This window comes from Uranotaenia lowii, chromosome 3 (assembly GCF_029784155.1).
Source record: "Uranotaenia lowii strain MFRU-FL chromosome 3, ASM2978415v1, whole genome shotgun sequence".
NCBI lineage: Eukaryota > Metazoa > Arthropoda > Insecta > Diptera > Culicidae > Uranotaenia > Uranotaenia lowii.
In genome coordinates, this window is record NC_073693.1 from 260,156,849 (window position 1) to 260,174,588 (window position 17,740).

The window sequence follows — 17,740 nt, forward strand, 5'->3', positions numbered from 1 at the left end:
TTGGTTAAGCCAAAAAAAAAAAAATCGAAATAAAAATTGGCAAAAACTCATGCTATTAGCTCGAAACAGTTCGAGAGAAAGTTTTGAGCAACGAACTCCAAGTTCAGTTCCAAAGTATTGAGGCTGATTTTTGTCTATATGAACCAAAACTTGGGAAAAAAATTAAATAAAAAAAAATTCAAAACATTTATAAAATGATTTATTTACGAACGAAATCTCTGTATTTAATATCAAATAATCACAAATGTGTATCTACATGGACGAATAAAGATATATAAATATTTCAAATTTATATTTTATAATAATAAGTCAGCTAACTGATTATTTTTTAATCTGTTGTGTTTGTGAGCCTACTTGGTTGAATGATTTGACTAAATCAAAGCAATCGAAAGATTCCTGATTGTACTGTGGTTGAGTTAAAAGGTATTTTTTAATCTTTTTCTTTACAGATTACGACAACAAGACCTGCGTTCCGTGCGAAGCCAACTGTGCGTCCTGTCAGGATCGACCCGACTATTGTACCAGCTGTGATCATCATCTGGTCATGCATGAGCACAAATGCTACTCGGCGTGTCCCAAAAATACCTATGAAACGGAGGATTACAAGTAAGTCAAATGTTAGACTTCCTTTTATTTAACAAACATGGGGTAATTCTACAAAAACTATCGTGACCAATTAATTTCTGTTGAAACTGTATGAAATATTCGATTTCGATAATAAATTTACTGGCTAAAGATATAGACAAGCTTCGGACGGATCGTTCAAAAGGAATGATCGATCATCCCTGCAAATTGACATTAGTTGTCAGATAAATTTCACTAGTCTTCAGCGTGTTTAAACTAAGTTAACTCAAAATCAATTTATTGTGAATTTGGGAAATTCAAAAAAAATCGGTAGGGAATGTTTTTGAGTACTGTTCCAAATATGAAATTTTAGAAAAATAAAAAAAAAAGAAAATGTACTTAGATTCAAATATCTTAGACCGCATCAAAGTTTTTTGAAACACGAGGAACTCCGACTTTGACAGTAAGTAGGCGACAAAATCTCTCCCGAAAATTGTTAAAAACACAGATACTCTCCCTCCAACACAAACAACTGACAACAATCAAACAGATACCCAATTCACAAACGCAAGCAACACTTCATTTTGAAAAGGCCGATTGTGCAGTCTTTTAAAATCGCCGTTGAAATGTTCTGTGAGATAGTTTTAAATTTATCTTTTTTTTTTTTGGCTTGATTAGAGACACTTTAACACTTTCATGACGTTCGTGTCTTTTAAAAGATGGTGGTTTTCAATAAGTGTTTAGATACTCAGAAACAAGTCGCATTCCTATTTAAATTTATCGTTATTTTTAATTATTGGTAAGATAAGTTTAAATTACATTATAAAAAATACCAATTAACAAAATCAAACAGTTCGAACAGGAAAATCTACAACATTGCCAGTCATTAGTCTTCACAAAAGCCACATAAAGATGACTATATTGTAAGTAGGACAAAACAGATTATGATCAAATCTATTAACTCAACAAAATATGTACAAATTTGTAGTTTTCCCTGAGGATGAGATCAACCTAGTCTCGAAACGTTGGATGAAATAAAATAATCATCATTTCGAAAATAGACTGCAGTGCCGATTTTAAAAAAGAAGATCAATACCACATCAACAAAAACCAGTCGAAATCTGAACAATATAAAACGAAAACAAATTGTTTTCAACAACATTGATAGATTTTGAATCATACTTTAGGTTTGAAAAACCTTTCAAAAATTTTTTAACTGACTTGCTCAAAAAATTTTGTTTTGGAGGCGTTTGTTTATTTTTTTTTTGTTTATTTGCCAAATTAAGTGAATAAATCCGAGCAAAATCCGGGTATTTTTCAATAAAATGCGTCATACAGGCCGGGCTGGGCTATTTGCAAATTTTGTATTTAGTATCCGGGCAAACCTGAATAAATCCGGGCAATCTGGCAACCTTATATTAAAGGAAAGGAATGGAGATTAGCTGGGGTCACTTCCAAGAACAGTTTCCGTCGAGGTCCTGTGATGGCTTCCTGTAACTGTGGTTTCGATAGCTACCTCAGGGTTTTCGTCTTCCTAGCCAGCCTTCTTTCTGGTGATGTAGGACCCGGTGGATGAAAGTTTGTTCTTATAAATACGAGCATTTCAGAAATATTCCACATATTTAATTGCATAATGAAATCGTCTTTATTTTCATTATATTTTATTACATCATTCATCTTTGTTTTTCGTATACTCATTCCAAGCTTTCAAAAAAAATTCTACTTTCATTTTAATCATCTTTAAGTCAAGGTGCCGAAATTACAGAAAATTTTCTAATTTAACAGAATTTTGTAGAAAGATACAGGTTTCACAGTTTTTTACGGAAACTGTCCGTGTTTTACTGTCAATTACTAAAATCGAACTTGAGGTGATCAAATCAAAAATCTACCAATGTACAAAAAATGGAGATAAACTTTATTTATATGATGGCAATAATAACAAACATCAGTTTGGATAGATCAAGGAGTTATATGATTGAGTCTGTTTGGTCAAAAAAAACCTTCTTAATATTGTACCCACTAAGAAGTGTCCATAATAAAACAGCTGCATTCATATGAACTGAAAATAAAAAAATGGACCCAATTATTTACATTTTGTGTTACACTGAATTACAGATTTTACATTTATAGATGAACTAAATATCACTCGAATATCGCAAATTTTTTTCACGGCATTTTGACCAAAAATCACAAAATTCGAAAATTTATTTTATTAAAATCATAGATTTTTTTTCGGCAACCTTGCTTTAAGTAATTCAAAAAGTTAAAATAACTTATAAACTTCATTGCAGCGAATATTTCTGTTTAAAAAAAGAGTAAAATGTGGTGTTTTTCTTTACTTTTCGTTTTCCAAACAGAAAACAGAGTTAGAAATTTCATGTGCCTCGATAAAAAACATTTCACAGAGGTTACTCACTTCAAAATTTACGTAAATATCACAACTATTTGATCAAAATGGAGGTTTGCAAGAAATTTACCAACATGCAAGACACGACCTATCTTCTAAGAGGTTGACTATTGAATGGCACATTAAGAAAAGCAAACACTAGCTTTGCCTTATTGCAAACCGCTCAAATCTGTAGATTCACCGAAAAAAGGAAAGTATATTGGTTATGGTGAAATAAATCTTGATGAACGTTTTTTTTTTTTTTGGTCGTTCGGTAGAATTTTCGTTAATGCGCAGAAAATCGCTATAATTTTAAATAATCCGACAATAATAAACTATAAAACGTTGACAAATTGAAATTAATTTTTTATATTCAATTTCTATTTACAATTTAACAAACCTTCTGAATTTGGACTTAACATTTGACGTACAAAAACCCTACCTCGTCATTTTTTTTTTCTAAGAAGAGTATTTAATTAATTCCATCCATTACTTAATGACTTAATTAATCACTATGGTAATTTAAAACTTCGTTAATTTCTTTACCAATTTTGTGCTGATATGAAGAAGAAACCTTTTTCGGCCTCAATTTTAATCTGTGTTTCTTGTGCTTTTCAATGCTCAACTCCACATTCAAAAGGGTTTTGATGAATTACACAACGCCTTAAAATTAACATTTTTCTAAGGTGAGAAAAATTTTGTTAAAATTTGGTGCCCTAAAACTTTAAGAAATAGGTCAGCATTAATGAAAAATTGCTGCCCTTTTCTGAAATAACTTCAAAATAATACAAAAAAAAATCAAAAAAAGGGGTTGTTTTCTGCTTTTTCTAGGACCGCAAGAAAATTTGAAATTTATTTGTTTTCTTTTCCCCATACTGTAAAATAATTGATTTTTACGATTTTGAAAAGAAATATTAACTAAAACGAATTTCAGACATTTGTAATGCAAATTTGTTGAACGAAATATGACCTTTTTATAAACTTTCTTCAATAATGTCAACAAAAACTTGTCTCTCCAATTAAAAAGAAACTGTAGAAATTAACTTTTTCAGTTAATTCAACATGATCATCATCATCATCCGAATATTATTCATTATTTGAATAAAGAATAATAAATTAATTCAAAACCAGTAGTTTTCTTTCATGTAGATTAGTTAGTTCATCATGATTTGATATTTTCAAAATGTGCGGTGATTGTTCAAAATCTGACAAATGGTTCCAAATCAGGAAACCCAATTCTATCAATCTTCGAAACAAAGGCATTTCAATGCTGCCCTTTAAATTGACAATTAAATTCCATAACTAAATTTTTCAAATGGTTAGACGTTTTTATAAAAAATTGTTTTCTGAAACGTAAAAACTTATCTCATTTAATCTTCATATTAAAAATTATATTTCAATTAATGAAAAGTTTAATCACCGTTAGTTATAAAAAATAATGGAAAATTTAAAGAAATGAATTGATGTTGAAAAAGAGCGAGTAGAATTTGATGAAAAATAATTTTCATCAAATTCAACAATTTGCTCCTCATGGCACGAATTTACATTTTCATCATCTTGAAATGTTCTTTCTCAACGATCATAACTATTACCGATAAATCAGATAATTTTAAATGACATTTTATTTATATTTTTAAATATTTTTTTCCAAATTTAATTACATAATTGAATCAAAGCAATCAAAAGATTCCTTTTAATTCAATAACGGTAACATTACCGTGGTTGAATTAAAAGGAATCTTTCGATTGTTTTGATTCAGTTGAATCATTCAACCAAGTAGGCTCACAACACAACAGAGTGATTACATAATTTTTTTTTTTATAAATTTACCGAATTTTATAGTCAAACTGATTTTTAAATATGTTTAACAAGTTTGCCTTTGATTTTCATTTCTTAGTTTTTGTCTATTGGAAGCGTATAAATCTTGATTTGTAATAAGAAAAACTTAGTTTAAAGCTCTAGACCTTTCCAAGACCCAATCTTTTAATTAACGGCATAGCTATTCATAGCTTGAAGTTTTTAACATTAACTGAGCTTGAAAATTTATAAACGTTTCACATATTTTATTTATTTTAAAACATGACTTTTCAATTATTCTAAGAAAAGTTCGAAAAATGATTTGAAGTAGAAAATGTTAAGCTTAATTTTTGATTAACTTTACGATTACTAAATTAGTTTTCAATTTGTGCTTTTTAAACTGAAAAAAACACTTGGAATTTATTTTTTTTTTGTTTGTATCAGTTTCATATTTGATAATTTGAGTGAAGATATCATCAATTTCTTTATCTGTACTTTGATGATTATGATGAATTAAACATTTTTTATTTCAAATACATACAGTTATTATTATGAACTTCAATCAAATATGAACTTTTTTTGGCTTTTTTTTTTGATAAGAGGACTTCTTTTTATCAAATAAAATTCAATAATCATCTCTAATCTCTGTGTATTGAATGAGTTCAAATCGTGATTATGTATTATTACAATTTCAAAATGCTATAAAATTTAAATTCAGGGGTGGATGAGGGCTAAGTCCATTTTTCAAGTGGTCTGATTGATCCTGAGACAATTTGAATTTTAAATACAACTTTTTGAAAACATTCCAACTTTGGGTTGAGATTGAGGCACTTTAAATCAATGTGCAAAAACTGTATGTTTAATGCACAAAATGAATCTTTGGCTCTAGATCTTTCGAATGAATAAAGAAAAAAAAAGATATTAACTTAGATGGCCATACCAAATTTTCAGGTTCATCTGAAAGAGACCCCACCCAAGTCTTTTGCCGGAAGTGAACATCATATCTTCGAAAAATGCATGAAAATTGCTCAAAAATTTGTTCGAAAGAAGATACTAACATTTCACTTGAGAAAAACTGTTTTCACTTCTTGAACTCGACTATGGCTGATAATCCGGAAGAAAATCCTGCCAATAAACAACAACAACGTTCCCTCGTATAACAATAACAGATGTTTGTTCTAAGGATTGAATGCTTCTGGCACATTGACCGCCCTTGTTCGACAAAATATTTAAGCTTTCAGTCAACAGATGCAATTCCTCAAACGATAGTGTCACTCGTCGTTCTCCGGTATGTTTAATTTAGATTAGCAAAGTTCAACATATAAACTTTAGCTAGGAAGCTAGTTGTACCGGGAAAGCTAGAAATTGGAATTTTGAAGCGGAACAACAAAAAAAAAGCTTGTATGCAGCCTGGCTTCATCATTCATTCGGGAAGCCTGGAAAAACATAACTAACGAAATTATCGTGTCGCACAAGTTAAGAGAGAAAGTGGTAGAGAGACATAGAAAGAGATGAAGCACAAGAGCTTGTGGTTCCTTCATAAGAGCTGGTTAAGTTGTTTTTACTACTTGCGTTCTTCATACAAAAGGCTTTACCAAGGTATACCGAAGGCTTTTCGCAACTGCTGAACACATGCTTGGCTCCGATAGAGATGAGCCCTGCTCTTAGAGCTGAAGATGCAGGAGGTTTATTGAAGTACCTTTCTAGTTGTTTCCCAGCTTCCCAGGTTGGTCCAAAGCTGTTTTTCTACCGGAATAGTGTTTTCTTCTTATTCAACGTTCTACATGCTATCGGGTTCAAGTCGGGCGTTTTATTCCTTAATACGAGACTCTCTATTGCCTGCAGCCAAAGCCCTAGGACTACAACAAGAAAGGTTGCTAATGCTGGCTGCTTCCTTCCATTCATTGTTAGAGCTATGGCAGGATTAGTGCCACATTCAAAAACTCCTCGATGATTATACGAGATAAAATACACATGTAAGTTATTTCATCCGTGATAATTTGGCACATAATTTCCTTTTTGTGGTGCAAAACATTCGGTTCGGTTAAAGCCTCATGAAAATTATTGCTTGAAATGATTCATGATAAGTGATTAAGTAAAGAGATGATCTCTAAATGACCAGTTGAATAATATTGGCTATCAAAAATTGAATGATAGAAAATCAAACATCTTCAATATATTGAAAATGTAGGCACCAAATTGGTCCAATTATCCTGGAAGCTCCTCAATAATTTGTCATCCTGTATCAAATGTAAGAAACTATCATGAGTTCAATCTTACATTTCTAGAGTTTTTTTTGATTAGGTCGTAAGAGCCACTTAACGCATTTCGAGAAAATCACTGTTGAATTTTTGATACACATTTTTAATTCTTATATTAAAAATATCACTCCGAATCGTCTGAAAATTTCGTATGCGATGCTAAATAAGATGAGCAATACGCTCGTATAATAAATACAAGCATAGATTTAGTAGTTCCAGTAAACATGCACATACAACCTTTTGCATTATATATTTGGTTGAAACGTCGTTTTGCAAGTTAATAAATTTTATCTCAAAACCGGATTTCATTTATTTGAAACTTCGCTAATTCCTGCTAACCTGCTTCAAGTACTAAAGTACTACGATTTATATTCATATGGATATCGGCACAATTACTGGCATGTGATTTGATGAAATTTTTACGTGGCAATTTTAAATTCACCTCAAAATAAAGCATAAAAGAAAGAGGACTTACTTTTTAGCAACTGGATCCCCGCAGGTGATATGCGCTCTATAGAATATTCGAATTGTGGAGCGGAGATTACTTATCCACTGCCACTGTAATGAAAAAAATACGAAGTCGAAAATTTTCAGCCATAAAAGAAACGTTTGTTGAACTTACCTCGCAACAGCAACGAAGAACTTAAGTTTAAAACACTCTCACAAACCATTTCCGTACAAATTTCTTAACTTTTCGACACTCAGCTACGTGCTTTCTGCTAAAATGCATAAAGTCGCTTAAGCCACCTTGCCAAAAAGTTATTTTTGCGACCTTTGGTTGCACGGCAACTCAGTGCAGCGCAAAACGTCGTTAAAACCAAATTACACTCGAAAATTAAAAAGTCATTATACGTCTTAAATTCAAATCAATTTATTAAAGTTATTTATTGTTCGAATAAAACCAAATTTTCACCAAACGTAGAACATATATTTATCAATCGTTTGCAGCCTACGTCTTAATTTTGTTTACATTGGTTCATACGACCTAATCAAAACAAACTCTAGATTTGACTTGCCTCTCAGATGAATAGAGTATTCATGCGCCATCTAAAATCGAGCACGTGGCAAAGAATTGATACACTTGGGCTTCCCTGTCCCTATCCCAGACAATTGGGTTACATCATTTGGATTAAGCGATAAGCGGGTGCTTCTTCTTTGCCCAATTTTATGATCCATTTACTCGCACTAGTTTAATCTTATGTTTGGATCAGATTTTGTGACCTTGCTAGAGAAAGGTCAAGCAAGCTAGTAAGTTTGACTAGTGATTATTCATCACTTTGAAAATTTGTTGTCAGCTATGAGTTTTTTTTTGTAAAATCTTATCAAAGCTTCTCTTCTAGTTACTGTGAAACAGGATTCTTTAAGTTTTCCTCAGACATTGTATTTATTAATACAATGCAAAATTGATCAATTTTCTGCAAACAATCCCAAACGAGGCTTCTTACTTCAATCTTGTACAAATGTTAGTTTTTTTTCATTTATGTCTTGATGAAATTTTAACTTAATCTACAAATATAAAAATTGCAAGTTTGATAAAATTAGTAGGTCTTAAATAAAGCTGAAAAATTAACTTTAAGTCCAATAGTTATATCAAGTAACTGAGTTCTAAATAGGATTTTTGATTGAATTGTGATGTTCTGATCAGATTTTCTTAAAGTTATAAACGTATGTGGGCTCAGATTTCAATAATCATAAAACACACTTTAATTTCTAAATTGACTTGAAGGTTTCGGTTGCAGAATCTCAAGCAAAAAAATCAGAACCCAAATTCAAGTTTAAAAACTAATCTTTATTGAAAAATTCAATTGAATTACAAATACAATAAAAGGTTTTACAGCCAAAGATTGAAATTTTAGTTCACGATACGTGTAAAATATTAAATAAAAATAATTGGTTTAGTTTTATTGATTCGTTTAAGAATAATCGAATTTTACAAACCTGAATAAAATAAAATAAGACTTGAAAATAACATTCAGATACCATTTAAATTATTAAAATATTGAATATGATCGAGACTAGAATTTGTATGAAACAGAAAATAATAGAAATTTGAAAATTTTAATACAAGTCTCATATTGGTCGCGTTCCGTCAGTTTTTACAAACATTAACTACATTGTTTTTTTTTCGATAAAATGCTGTTTTCCGAGAAAACAGGTAGTTGGCTTCTGGCTGGATGATTTTCATAACGAATTTTTTCGCTGTACAATACGGTGTGTAATATTGCTTTTTCCAGTTTCAATACGTTTGGGGTCCTAAAAGTTTTTATTTTGGTCGAAATGAACGTCTAAACTTTCGCAGATTTGAAAATGAAATTAAGGTTCCCGAGCTCTGATTTGAAGTTAAAGGTGATACGGTCAAAATTTTGTCAATTTCAACTTGACGTATTTCTTTCAATTTTGCATTTGGATTTGGAAAAGCGGAAGCTTAATTGAATATTTTTCCTGAATTTTATACTAATTAAACTTGAAAAAGAAATTTAATTTGATTTTTTAAATAAACGATTTCACCGATTTACACGCGTTTTCCCTTGACCAAATTTTGACCTTATCACAATTTATTGAATGAAAAAATGTGAAAATATTTTTGTGAATTGTCACTAAGAAATTGGAAGCTTGAAGAAACATCTTTTTAATATAAATAGAGAACCCAAAAATTTCGGCATTCTCTATCTCAGCAACGACTGGATCAAGTTCTTCAAATTTAGTATCATTGAATATCGAAAGTGTAGTACACGATTATGTGGAATAAATTTTCTTTATAAAATGTATTACATTTGAGTTATTCTTTTCATTTGAGTGAAGCGAATAAACTAGATATCTCGTAGTTGATCCGCAATGTGTTATCTTCTTTCAATTTTTAACGTATGTGGCTTCAACAAAATATTCATATAGGGTTGACAATCTTTCAACAACTATGCACATGATTTGGGTTTTGATGCAGTATTTTAGTCATTTCAACCGAATTTGCTACATTTTTTTTCTCGATTGTTCTCCTGGTCAACAAGATCCAAAAGTTCAAGTGTTCGAAAAAAGTGGCATAAAAATTTAAATAATCATTTAAAATAGGTTGTCAGAGCCCAACAGATTTTCTTTTAACGAACACACAAACATAGATATAGGAACTCAGTAAAACTTTATGTTTCATTGAAGAGATCTACTTCAAACTTAACACTAAGGCGTACATCTTTCAAGGACATGATGCCAAGTGCCAAGTCCAAGCATCTTAAAAATGCTTCAACCACCAGCCCACCAGGAATGTTTGGGACGCAAATACACTTGTTTATTATTTAGAACAAATAACGTCGCCGTGCTGCGCGTCAGGTAGAAAAAGCGTAAATAAAAGGGTGCTTTGATTGTGAATTATGAAATTACATGAAACATTGTATGCCGTCGGTGAATGGTGACTTCAACGTCGAGACGCATGTGAACGTTTGTGACGTAGCAATCAAAACATTGAAAAAATTGATTCTCACACTCGTGCAAGGGTACTCTTGTCCCCACCTATAGATTAACCACATAGGCCTTAAGCCACTTTAACTTCATTGACTTTGAAGGACACATTTTTATCAGAATTATTTTGAAGTCCTTAATCTCGAACATTAACTCAATATTTTATGCAGGGAATCTAAAGGTTGTCCTGCAAAACCATTGATTTCCAATTTTCCAGATGATTTTTTGAATGTTTACGACGAATCCTGAAAAATGTTATATCAGCAGATTTGCTTTTCTGAGAAAATTTCATATCAGATATGAAATATTTCAGGACTTCTAATCTGCGGCTTTGATTTTTTTCGAAGCTTTGAGTTCAAATGTTTCCACTATGCAAAGTTCTGACAGTTTTTGCATCTTAATCAAGAGGTTGATTTCGATGAAAATATTGACTGATCATCGCATAGTAGGAAAATTTTAGCTAAAAATCTAAAAAAAAATTGAAGCCGCAGGTTAGAAGTCCTGAAATACTACTTCTTATGTGAAATTTTGGCAGAAATTGAGATCTGCTGTGAAATCAGAACTGAGCAAAGTGTTATTTGATCTCTTTAACCCTTAAAACAGTCACAATTTCGAGAAACTGAATTTGGAAAAAAAAATTCAGCAGAAAATTTGTTTGGAAACATTTTAATTTGCTGTGATTGTTTCATGAAATGCTACAGGAATTACATTAATTTCAAATAATCCCATCTTCATGAACAAGATATTTTTATTAATTAACTTTCAGAAAGGATACATTTATTAGAAAATTGAAAATATTTGAGCATAAGTCAGTCGAACGATCTGAAATTTTGGGCGTTATTAAGTGCATTCTATAGCTTCAAATTGGCATCCATTATTTGGAATTGGACCAACATCCAAGTGAAAATTAGAACAATTAATTAAAACAATTTACATCTTCTTCATAGGGGTAAAGGGTGGCAAAACAGATCGCGTCCTGTTATCTTTTCATCTGTAAATAGTTCTTTCTAAAGTATGTTTAGTGTTGGAGAATCCTTCAGTTCGTTATATGGATTTTCAATGACTTCAAATTTCATGTTGCTAGGATATCTTAAGAAAAAAGGTTATAATTGGGTAAATAGGATCAACTAACATTCCGCTGAGATGGTTTCGGTCAAATCCGACAGCACATTTGATTTTCGAAAAAAAATGTTACAAGATATGTACTACTCTAGACTCTAAAACCGGCAAATGCTTTTGTTTAATTTTGGATCAAAATTTTCCCATAGTGCATTGGTCGATTTATATGGACGATCCCCTTTAAAGGGGGCAGTTTTCAAATTGGATTGCATTCGAACAAGAAGTTTTCATAATTTGCTGTAGTTCCAAATATCAGTTCCTTAGACCACTGAGCTGAGCCTTTAGAAGGCTTTTAAAATCGGATAACATTAGACACAACATAAAATTTGCCTGTCCCAGGCCAGATCACGAAAATCTCGACGCATTAAAAAGGGTCTAGTCGGAGCTATGTAAACTAAATTAAAATGTTTTGTAATCAAAATGTAGGGTTTTCATTGCACTTCAAGGGAAAAATAAAAAAAAACTATTCCAATGTAGTTCTGATGAAATTTCGAACTTTTCGTCGAGAACCACTCATCATAGTTTGGACACCCTATTCTCTGAACTCAGCGGCCATTTTGTTCCACAATCTCTTCATCTCTGTTGCAGTCCGAGTCGTCCTACCATTCTTCTTCATCTTCTGCTTGACAATTGCCCAACATTTTTCGATAGGGCGGAATTGAGGGCAGTTGGGTGGGTTGATGTCCTTTTCGACAAAATCCACCCGTTGGCCCGATACCACTGTACATACCTCTTAGCTGTAGTGGCAGCTTTCCAAATCTGGCGACAACTTTACTGGACTTTTGTGAGATCTAGTGTACGAAAAAAATAACGTTTTTTAAGACACTCCTCCTTGTATATTTCGGAGTCCATGGTCTTGTTTTTCACAAAAAACGGGTTTTTTTCGTCCGCAGCTACAAATACCTTGCCAGATCAAACACATTCTTGCCAACTTATCGGCAAAAATGAATTTTAACTTGGCGGGGACATCACCCCGACCAGTGGCTTTGTAAAATTGTTGGCCAGGAAGTCAGATTTCACGTTTTTTGAATCTGACCACGTCGGGTTTTTGACGTTGGTGTCCAAAATAATTTTTCGCCTCGTGGCTTCCATTGCGTGTAATTTTATTGGAACAAAACGTCCAGATTTTGGATGATCCATGTTTTGAACTCTTAGAACAGGTAAGTTAAAAGTAAAAGTTTCAGATATTGAAAAACCAATGTAAGAATCAATTTTAAGAAAATATTATTAAATCATCTTTGTACTGAAATTCGAAGCTCGCTCCAGGTGCAGTTCTCTTTTTAAAACGTATGCTTCTAAATTATATTGAAATTTTGTTTGAAATGCTGCCTAAGAAATAAAATTTGATTTCAGTTATTCTAAAAAAATTTAATTTAGTTTTGGAAGGTGTAGCAAAGCACACCGGGTCAGCTAGTAACTTTATGTAAAAAAATATTTTAGATGGAATGCATCTGGGGTTAATCTGAAGAGCCTATTAGAATATATTGACAGTTCTACACGAATACCACCTTAGCAAGAGGCCTCCGCTCTAACCTCAAATCATGGGAGAACAGAATCGATTTTTGAGAAGGGCGCACGATAAACGTGATTTTCCGGTACTAATGGGTCAATTCACGATGACGTAGCTCCCTTTTGTGGTGACAGTTCGCGCGTACTGTTTACAAAATTTTACGAACGAGAAATGGGGTGCGTCGAAATTTTTCGTATAGCCAAGGTCAAGAAATTTAACTCAAAACTCAATTTGAGGATAGTAAAAAACCAAGTCCCATTTGGTGAACTAAATTTAGCGCGTTTCAAGGTTTCTCACGTTTATCTCTCCGGAAATGACTAGAAAGTTTAAAATTCGTACAAATTTCGAAAAGAAGGTTTGTATATTAAAATATTTCAACATGTTTTCAAAACCCCTTTTTCAACACATTTCTTCTGGACCAACTCACTTTGCATTGAATATTCTGGGGCAGAGCTTCTACTTGAAACAAAAAATCCCATCAAATAGCCAATGTGGAAGCTTCAAAAGAATTTGAATGTTTCAAATTGATTGCCTGGAAGTTTCTTGTGTTATTTTGACCGGAAGCTGTAAACAAATGCATATTCTTGTACGACAACACTGCTCAGGGAAAGAAGAATTTTATACTGGAAAATTCTCCGGTAAACATGCTGTAAATAGGGCTAAACTGTTCTAAATTTTTACGATATGATATTTTCGAGGCAAAAAATTAACATCGGATAGTTAAACTTTTAAGTTTTAATCCATTTATTCCAATTTTTCTGTTTTCAGCTGGATTAACAAACTAAATTATTGATTTTTCATTATTTGATTCTAAAAACATTCAATTTCTAATCAGCTAATCTCCTTTTTAAATTTATTTTTTTATCAAGAACTAAATGAGGACCCTAATGTTTACTTTGTTTCCTCAGCGTGTAGAATTGGAAAATAAGGAATCAAAACAGGAATCGCGAAGTGTCAAAAACAGTGAGGCCAGGCATTGCGTGAATCGACCTAAACCGACAAATTCGCTCTGTGGAAAAGCAAAGCAATACACAGATGTTCGTGTTTTGATTTTTTGGATGTTCAGGGGTGCCAAGTGAATTGATATTTGGGAAATGATTGTATTTTTTTTAATTGGTCAATTCACGCACTGGCTGGCCTCACTGTTTTTGACATTTTGCGATTCCTGTTTTGATTCCTTACTTTCTAAATCTACACGCTGAGGAAGCAAAGCAAACATTTGGGTCCTCATTTAATTCTCATTCACACGTTTTTAGCTAAAGTTCTCAGCTCAATTTTTGGATCAAAAAAATTAAAAAGATGTTTAAGTATCAAATAATGGAAAATCAATCATTTTGTTTGTTAATCCAGCTGGAAACCCAGAAAGAGAATTCCCATGTATAGCAAAACTCGGCCAAAAAGTTAGAACGCGGAATAGATAAAAATGTAAAATGCGAAAAAATCGACAAGTAGCAACTATTCGCAGCGAATCTGAAAAGATGGCAACGTCGATAGAACTGTTCTCGCATAAGGAAAGCTCAGTAGGCCCATGGGTTGTTACGTTTTTGCTCGTTTGAAGTGTGCGTAAAAACACGCTCTCAAACCACTGGGCTCACTATCAGGACCCGGCAACTTTACACGATTTGTCTATGTATCGTGTGACCAACATCTTTTAAACAAGTGTTCGTGAATCTCGTTTTTAAGCTTTTTTTCCTCAGATTTAAGCTTTTTTTGCCTTAAGAGCATAGGAGATGAAAGCTCAAATCTGAAGAAAAAAGCTTAAATCTGTCAAAAAAGGGGAAATCTGAGGGGAAATCTGAGAGATGTGCTCCATACGGTTTGAATAGCGTTGCCGCCGTCTGCTCACTATACATGGGAATTCTCTTTCTGAGTTTCTCATGTATAGTTAGCTAGTGTAGAGCAATGGCGGGAGCAATTCATGGGAGCTTTTCATCAACATGCCCTCCAGCCTCAAATTTCAACACCTATCAAGCTTTCTCCTATTGGCGCACTAATGCCTGTCTATCCACCTTTCTTTCAAATTCTATAAAATAAATTCTCTCTAGTTTTCATTCCACCTCACATGCCATTAAAATTATAATTATCCTGAATATAGGAGATTCGTTCGTACTCCTGTGGGCTCCTGTAAAATCCGTTCTAGATTTCAGGAGTGATGAGCCGTCACGAGATTCGGGTGGGGTTTCATTCGAACTTCGTAAAATTTAATCGTTTGCCCCGTGGCTCGAAGAGTCATTATCCCGAGCGGAATAATTGCAATCTTAGTGTGTACCCAGCGAATTATGTGGATATGTTTAAAAGGTTCAAAATAATCAGAGCATGTAGGCGATTATTTTCATTAATTTACTTGTTTGTAACAGTGAATGATTTTGCATTCGTTTAGAAATTAGAAACAACTCTTTTTTAACTAACCAAGCATTAAATGAAAATTTATTTCAGAAGTTTTGTATTCACATAGAAAGATCATTAGCAAAAGATGACATATTTTCATCTATTTGGAAACACCTCGTAATGAATTCAAACGTTTAGCTGTTGAAAGTTAGAAAATTTAATCAATTCAGAAATATTATAATATTATTATAAAGCAAATGCTGATTTTAGTAACGCACCTAGCATCACTGGTGAGGTCACCAGCGAATCAAAATTTGAGGTTATGGCTGAGACCAATTTTTCGCCAATACTATCGTCCGTTTATACCCTTATTGCAAGCGGAGTGGATTGTAAACCATTGTAGGTCTCTGAAAGTTGGATGACTTCCCTCGACGAACCATCGGCCGTGGAAGCCCTAGAAGAAATTCGAATGCCAAGCCACTCAGACATAGGCTGGACCTTGCTACCGATGGGGGACCAATACATACGTACATGTATATACAGGCTAAAATTGTAAGATCCATGCACTTGTCAAAAGTGTTTCCTAATCGTATTCTATTACCCAAACTCCCAAACCAAATTGTATGCTAGGATGCAGAGGGGACCTCGGTCCTAAAGCGCAAAGTTATATCTTTCATCCATTTCATTATATTTCCTAACTATATATTGCCTACTAGGACGTGGCCAACGCCGTTATTGATTTTCAAAGAGAGAGCATCGGTTGTGTACAATGGGAATGACCTACTAATCCCAAGGACCATTCTTTAGACCTTTACAAAATTGATGGCCTCGGTCAATCATGGAGTAGCAACCATTGGCGATGTGAAACTCGTTCCACTGAGTGACGCCCAAGACCATGGGATTCGAAATTATTCAAATCAGAACAGTTAAAAATGTGAATATTGGAAATATTTCGTACAATTTCGTAAATTTGCGAGTTCAATAATTTAAGGTGGATGTGAGTAGTCAATCAAGCTAAGCTAAGCTAAGCTAAGATTGAAAAAAAAAAAACCATTGTGTACACAACATTAACTATTCTTGTGACTTTTAAATTAAAAGAATTTCTCAATCACGATTTTTTATAGCTGTACCTGATTTCTTAGAATACATATTATTACTGAAATCTGAATCAAACCTTATGTTTACCATATTCAGCGTAAATTGTTTAAAAAAATACTGAAGTATAATCTTTTTGCCATCATAAGCTTCTCTTTTCATTCAGCTTTTAATGAGCACAGCAAGGAATGACAGTTGATCATTGATCTCTTAGAAAATGTTGAACCTGTTCATTTGTCAATTCTCTCTGTTTGTTCCTAGCTTACTAATGTGTTCGGTATTATACATTGAATGTTGCCCTTTTATTGGTCCTATTTCCGGAGCAGTTGTTGTTATTTGATTCAGTCGTCCCACAGCAAGTAGCAACCTTCTGTTAAAAACGGAATTGGCATTGAATGAGCGCTTGGCTGTTGGATGTTGGAGTCAGAGGGTTGCTTTCAATTAAATGAGTTTTCCGGAAACCCAAATGCCGGGCTGCCAACCTTCCGGCTAGATGGCATTTCGGACCAAGTCAGGGCTAGGGTGGAGGTTGAAGCTCGTTAAACAAATTTAATGGTTCTTCCTAGTGTTGCCCGATGCAAAATTTTATGTATCTATCTTCGAGTGAAGAGTGAAGCGTCCACCATTTCAGCTAGTACCTACTATAGTAGCGTTTTAATTAATACCGAGAATGAGTTTTATTCCTGTGCGCCATCGTAAACTGTTTCCCCCATTTGGGATGCAACTTTTAGCGAATGGTTCACTTATTGATTGGTGTATCCTTTTTCTTGTTTCGTTTTTTGCCGTTTTTTTCTTGCTTCCGTCATCATCGTCGTCGTCGTCTAGCTGTGCCGATTGCCATTCGTCCTGTATGACCTGCAACGGATCTTCCGAGTCCCAGTGCATCCTGTGCCGTGCCGGGCGATTCGCCCACGAGGGTCGATGCCTAAATGCCTGTCCGGATGGGTTCTACGGGGACAAAAAGCGGCACGAGTGCATGGCTTGCCCGATCGGGTGTTCCACCTGCTCCAGTGGAGCCATCTGTACCGGATGTCGGGAAAACTGGACCATGAACAAGAAGGGCAAATGCATCGCCAACGGCAGCAACAACTGCGATGAATGTGAGTATTGACGATTCTTAATGCGAGCTTAATTTCCAGGGGAACATTCCGTTTGACATCGAAGTTCATTAGAATCAATAATCTAAATATTTCTTTAATACAGTGTTATATGTCAAAACTGTCTTTAACT

General features: G+C 33.5%; 1 protein-coding gene across 1 annotated transcript in view; it reads left to right on the forward strand.

Moving 5' to 3' along the window:
• Window positions 1–17,740, forward strand: part of LOC129751537 (furin-like protease 2) — a 96,841-nt gene that overhangs the window by 51,669 nt on the left and 27,432 nt on the right. Inside the window, exons 4-5 of the mRNA XM_055747091.1 lie at window positions 450–606; window positions 17,336–17,610. Of these exons, the coding sequence (XP_055603066.1) occupies window positions 450–606; window positions 17,336–17,610 (432 nt within the window). The remainder of the gene's footprint in view (window positions 1–449; window positions 607–17,335; window positions 17,611–17,740) is intronic.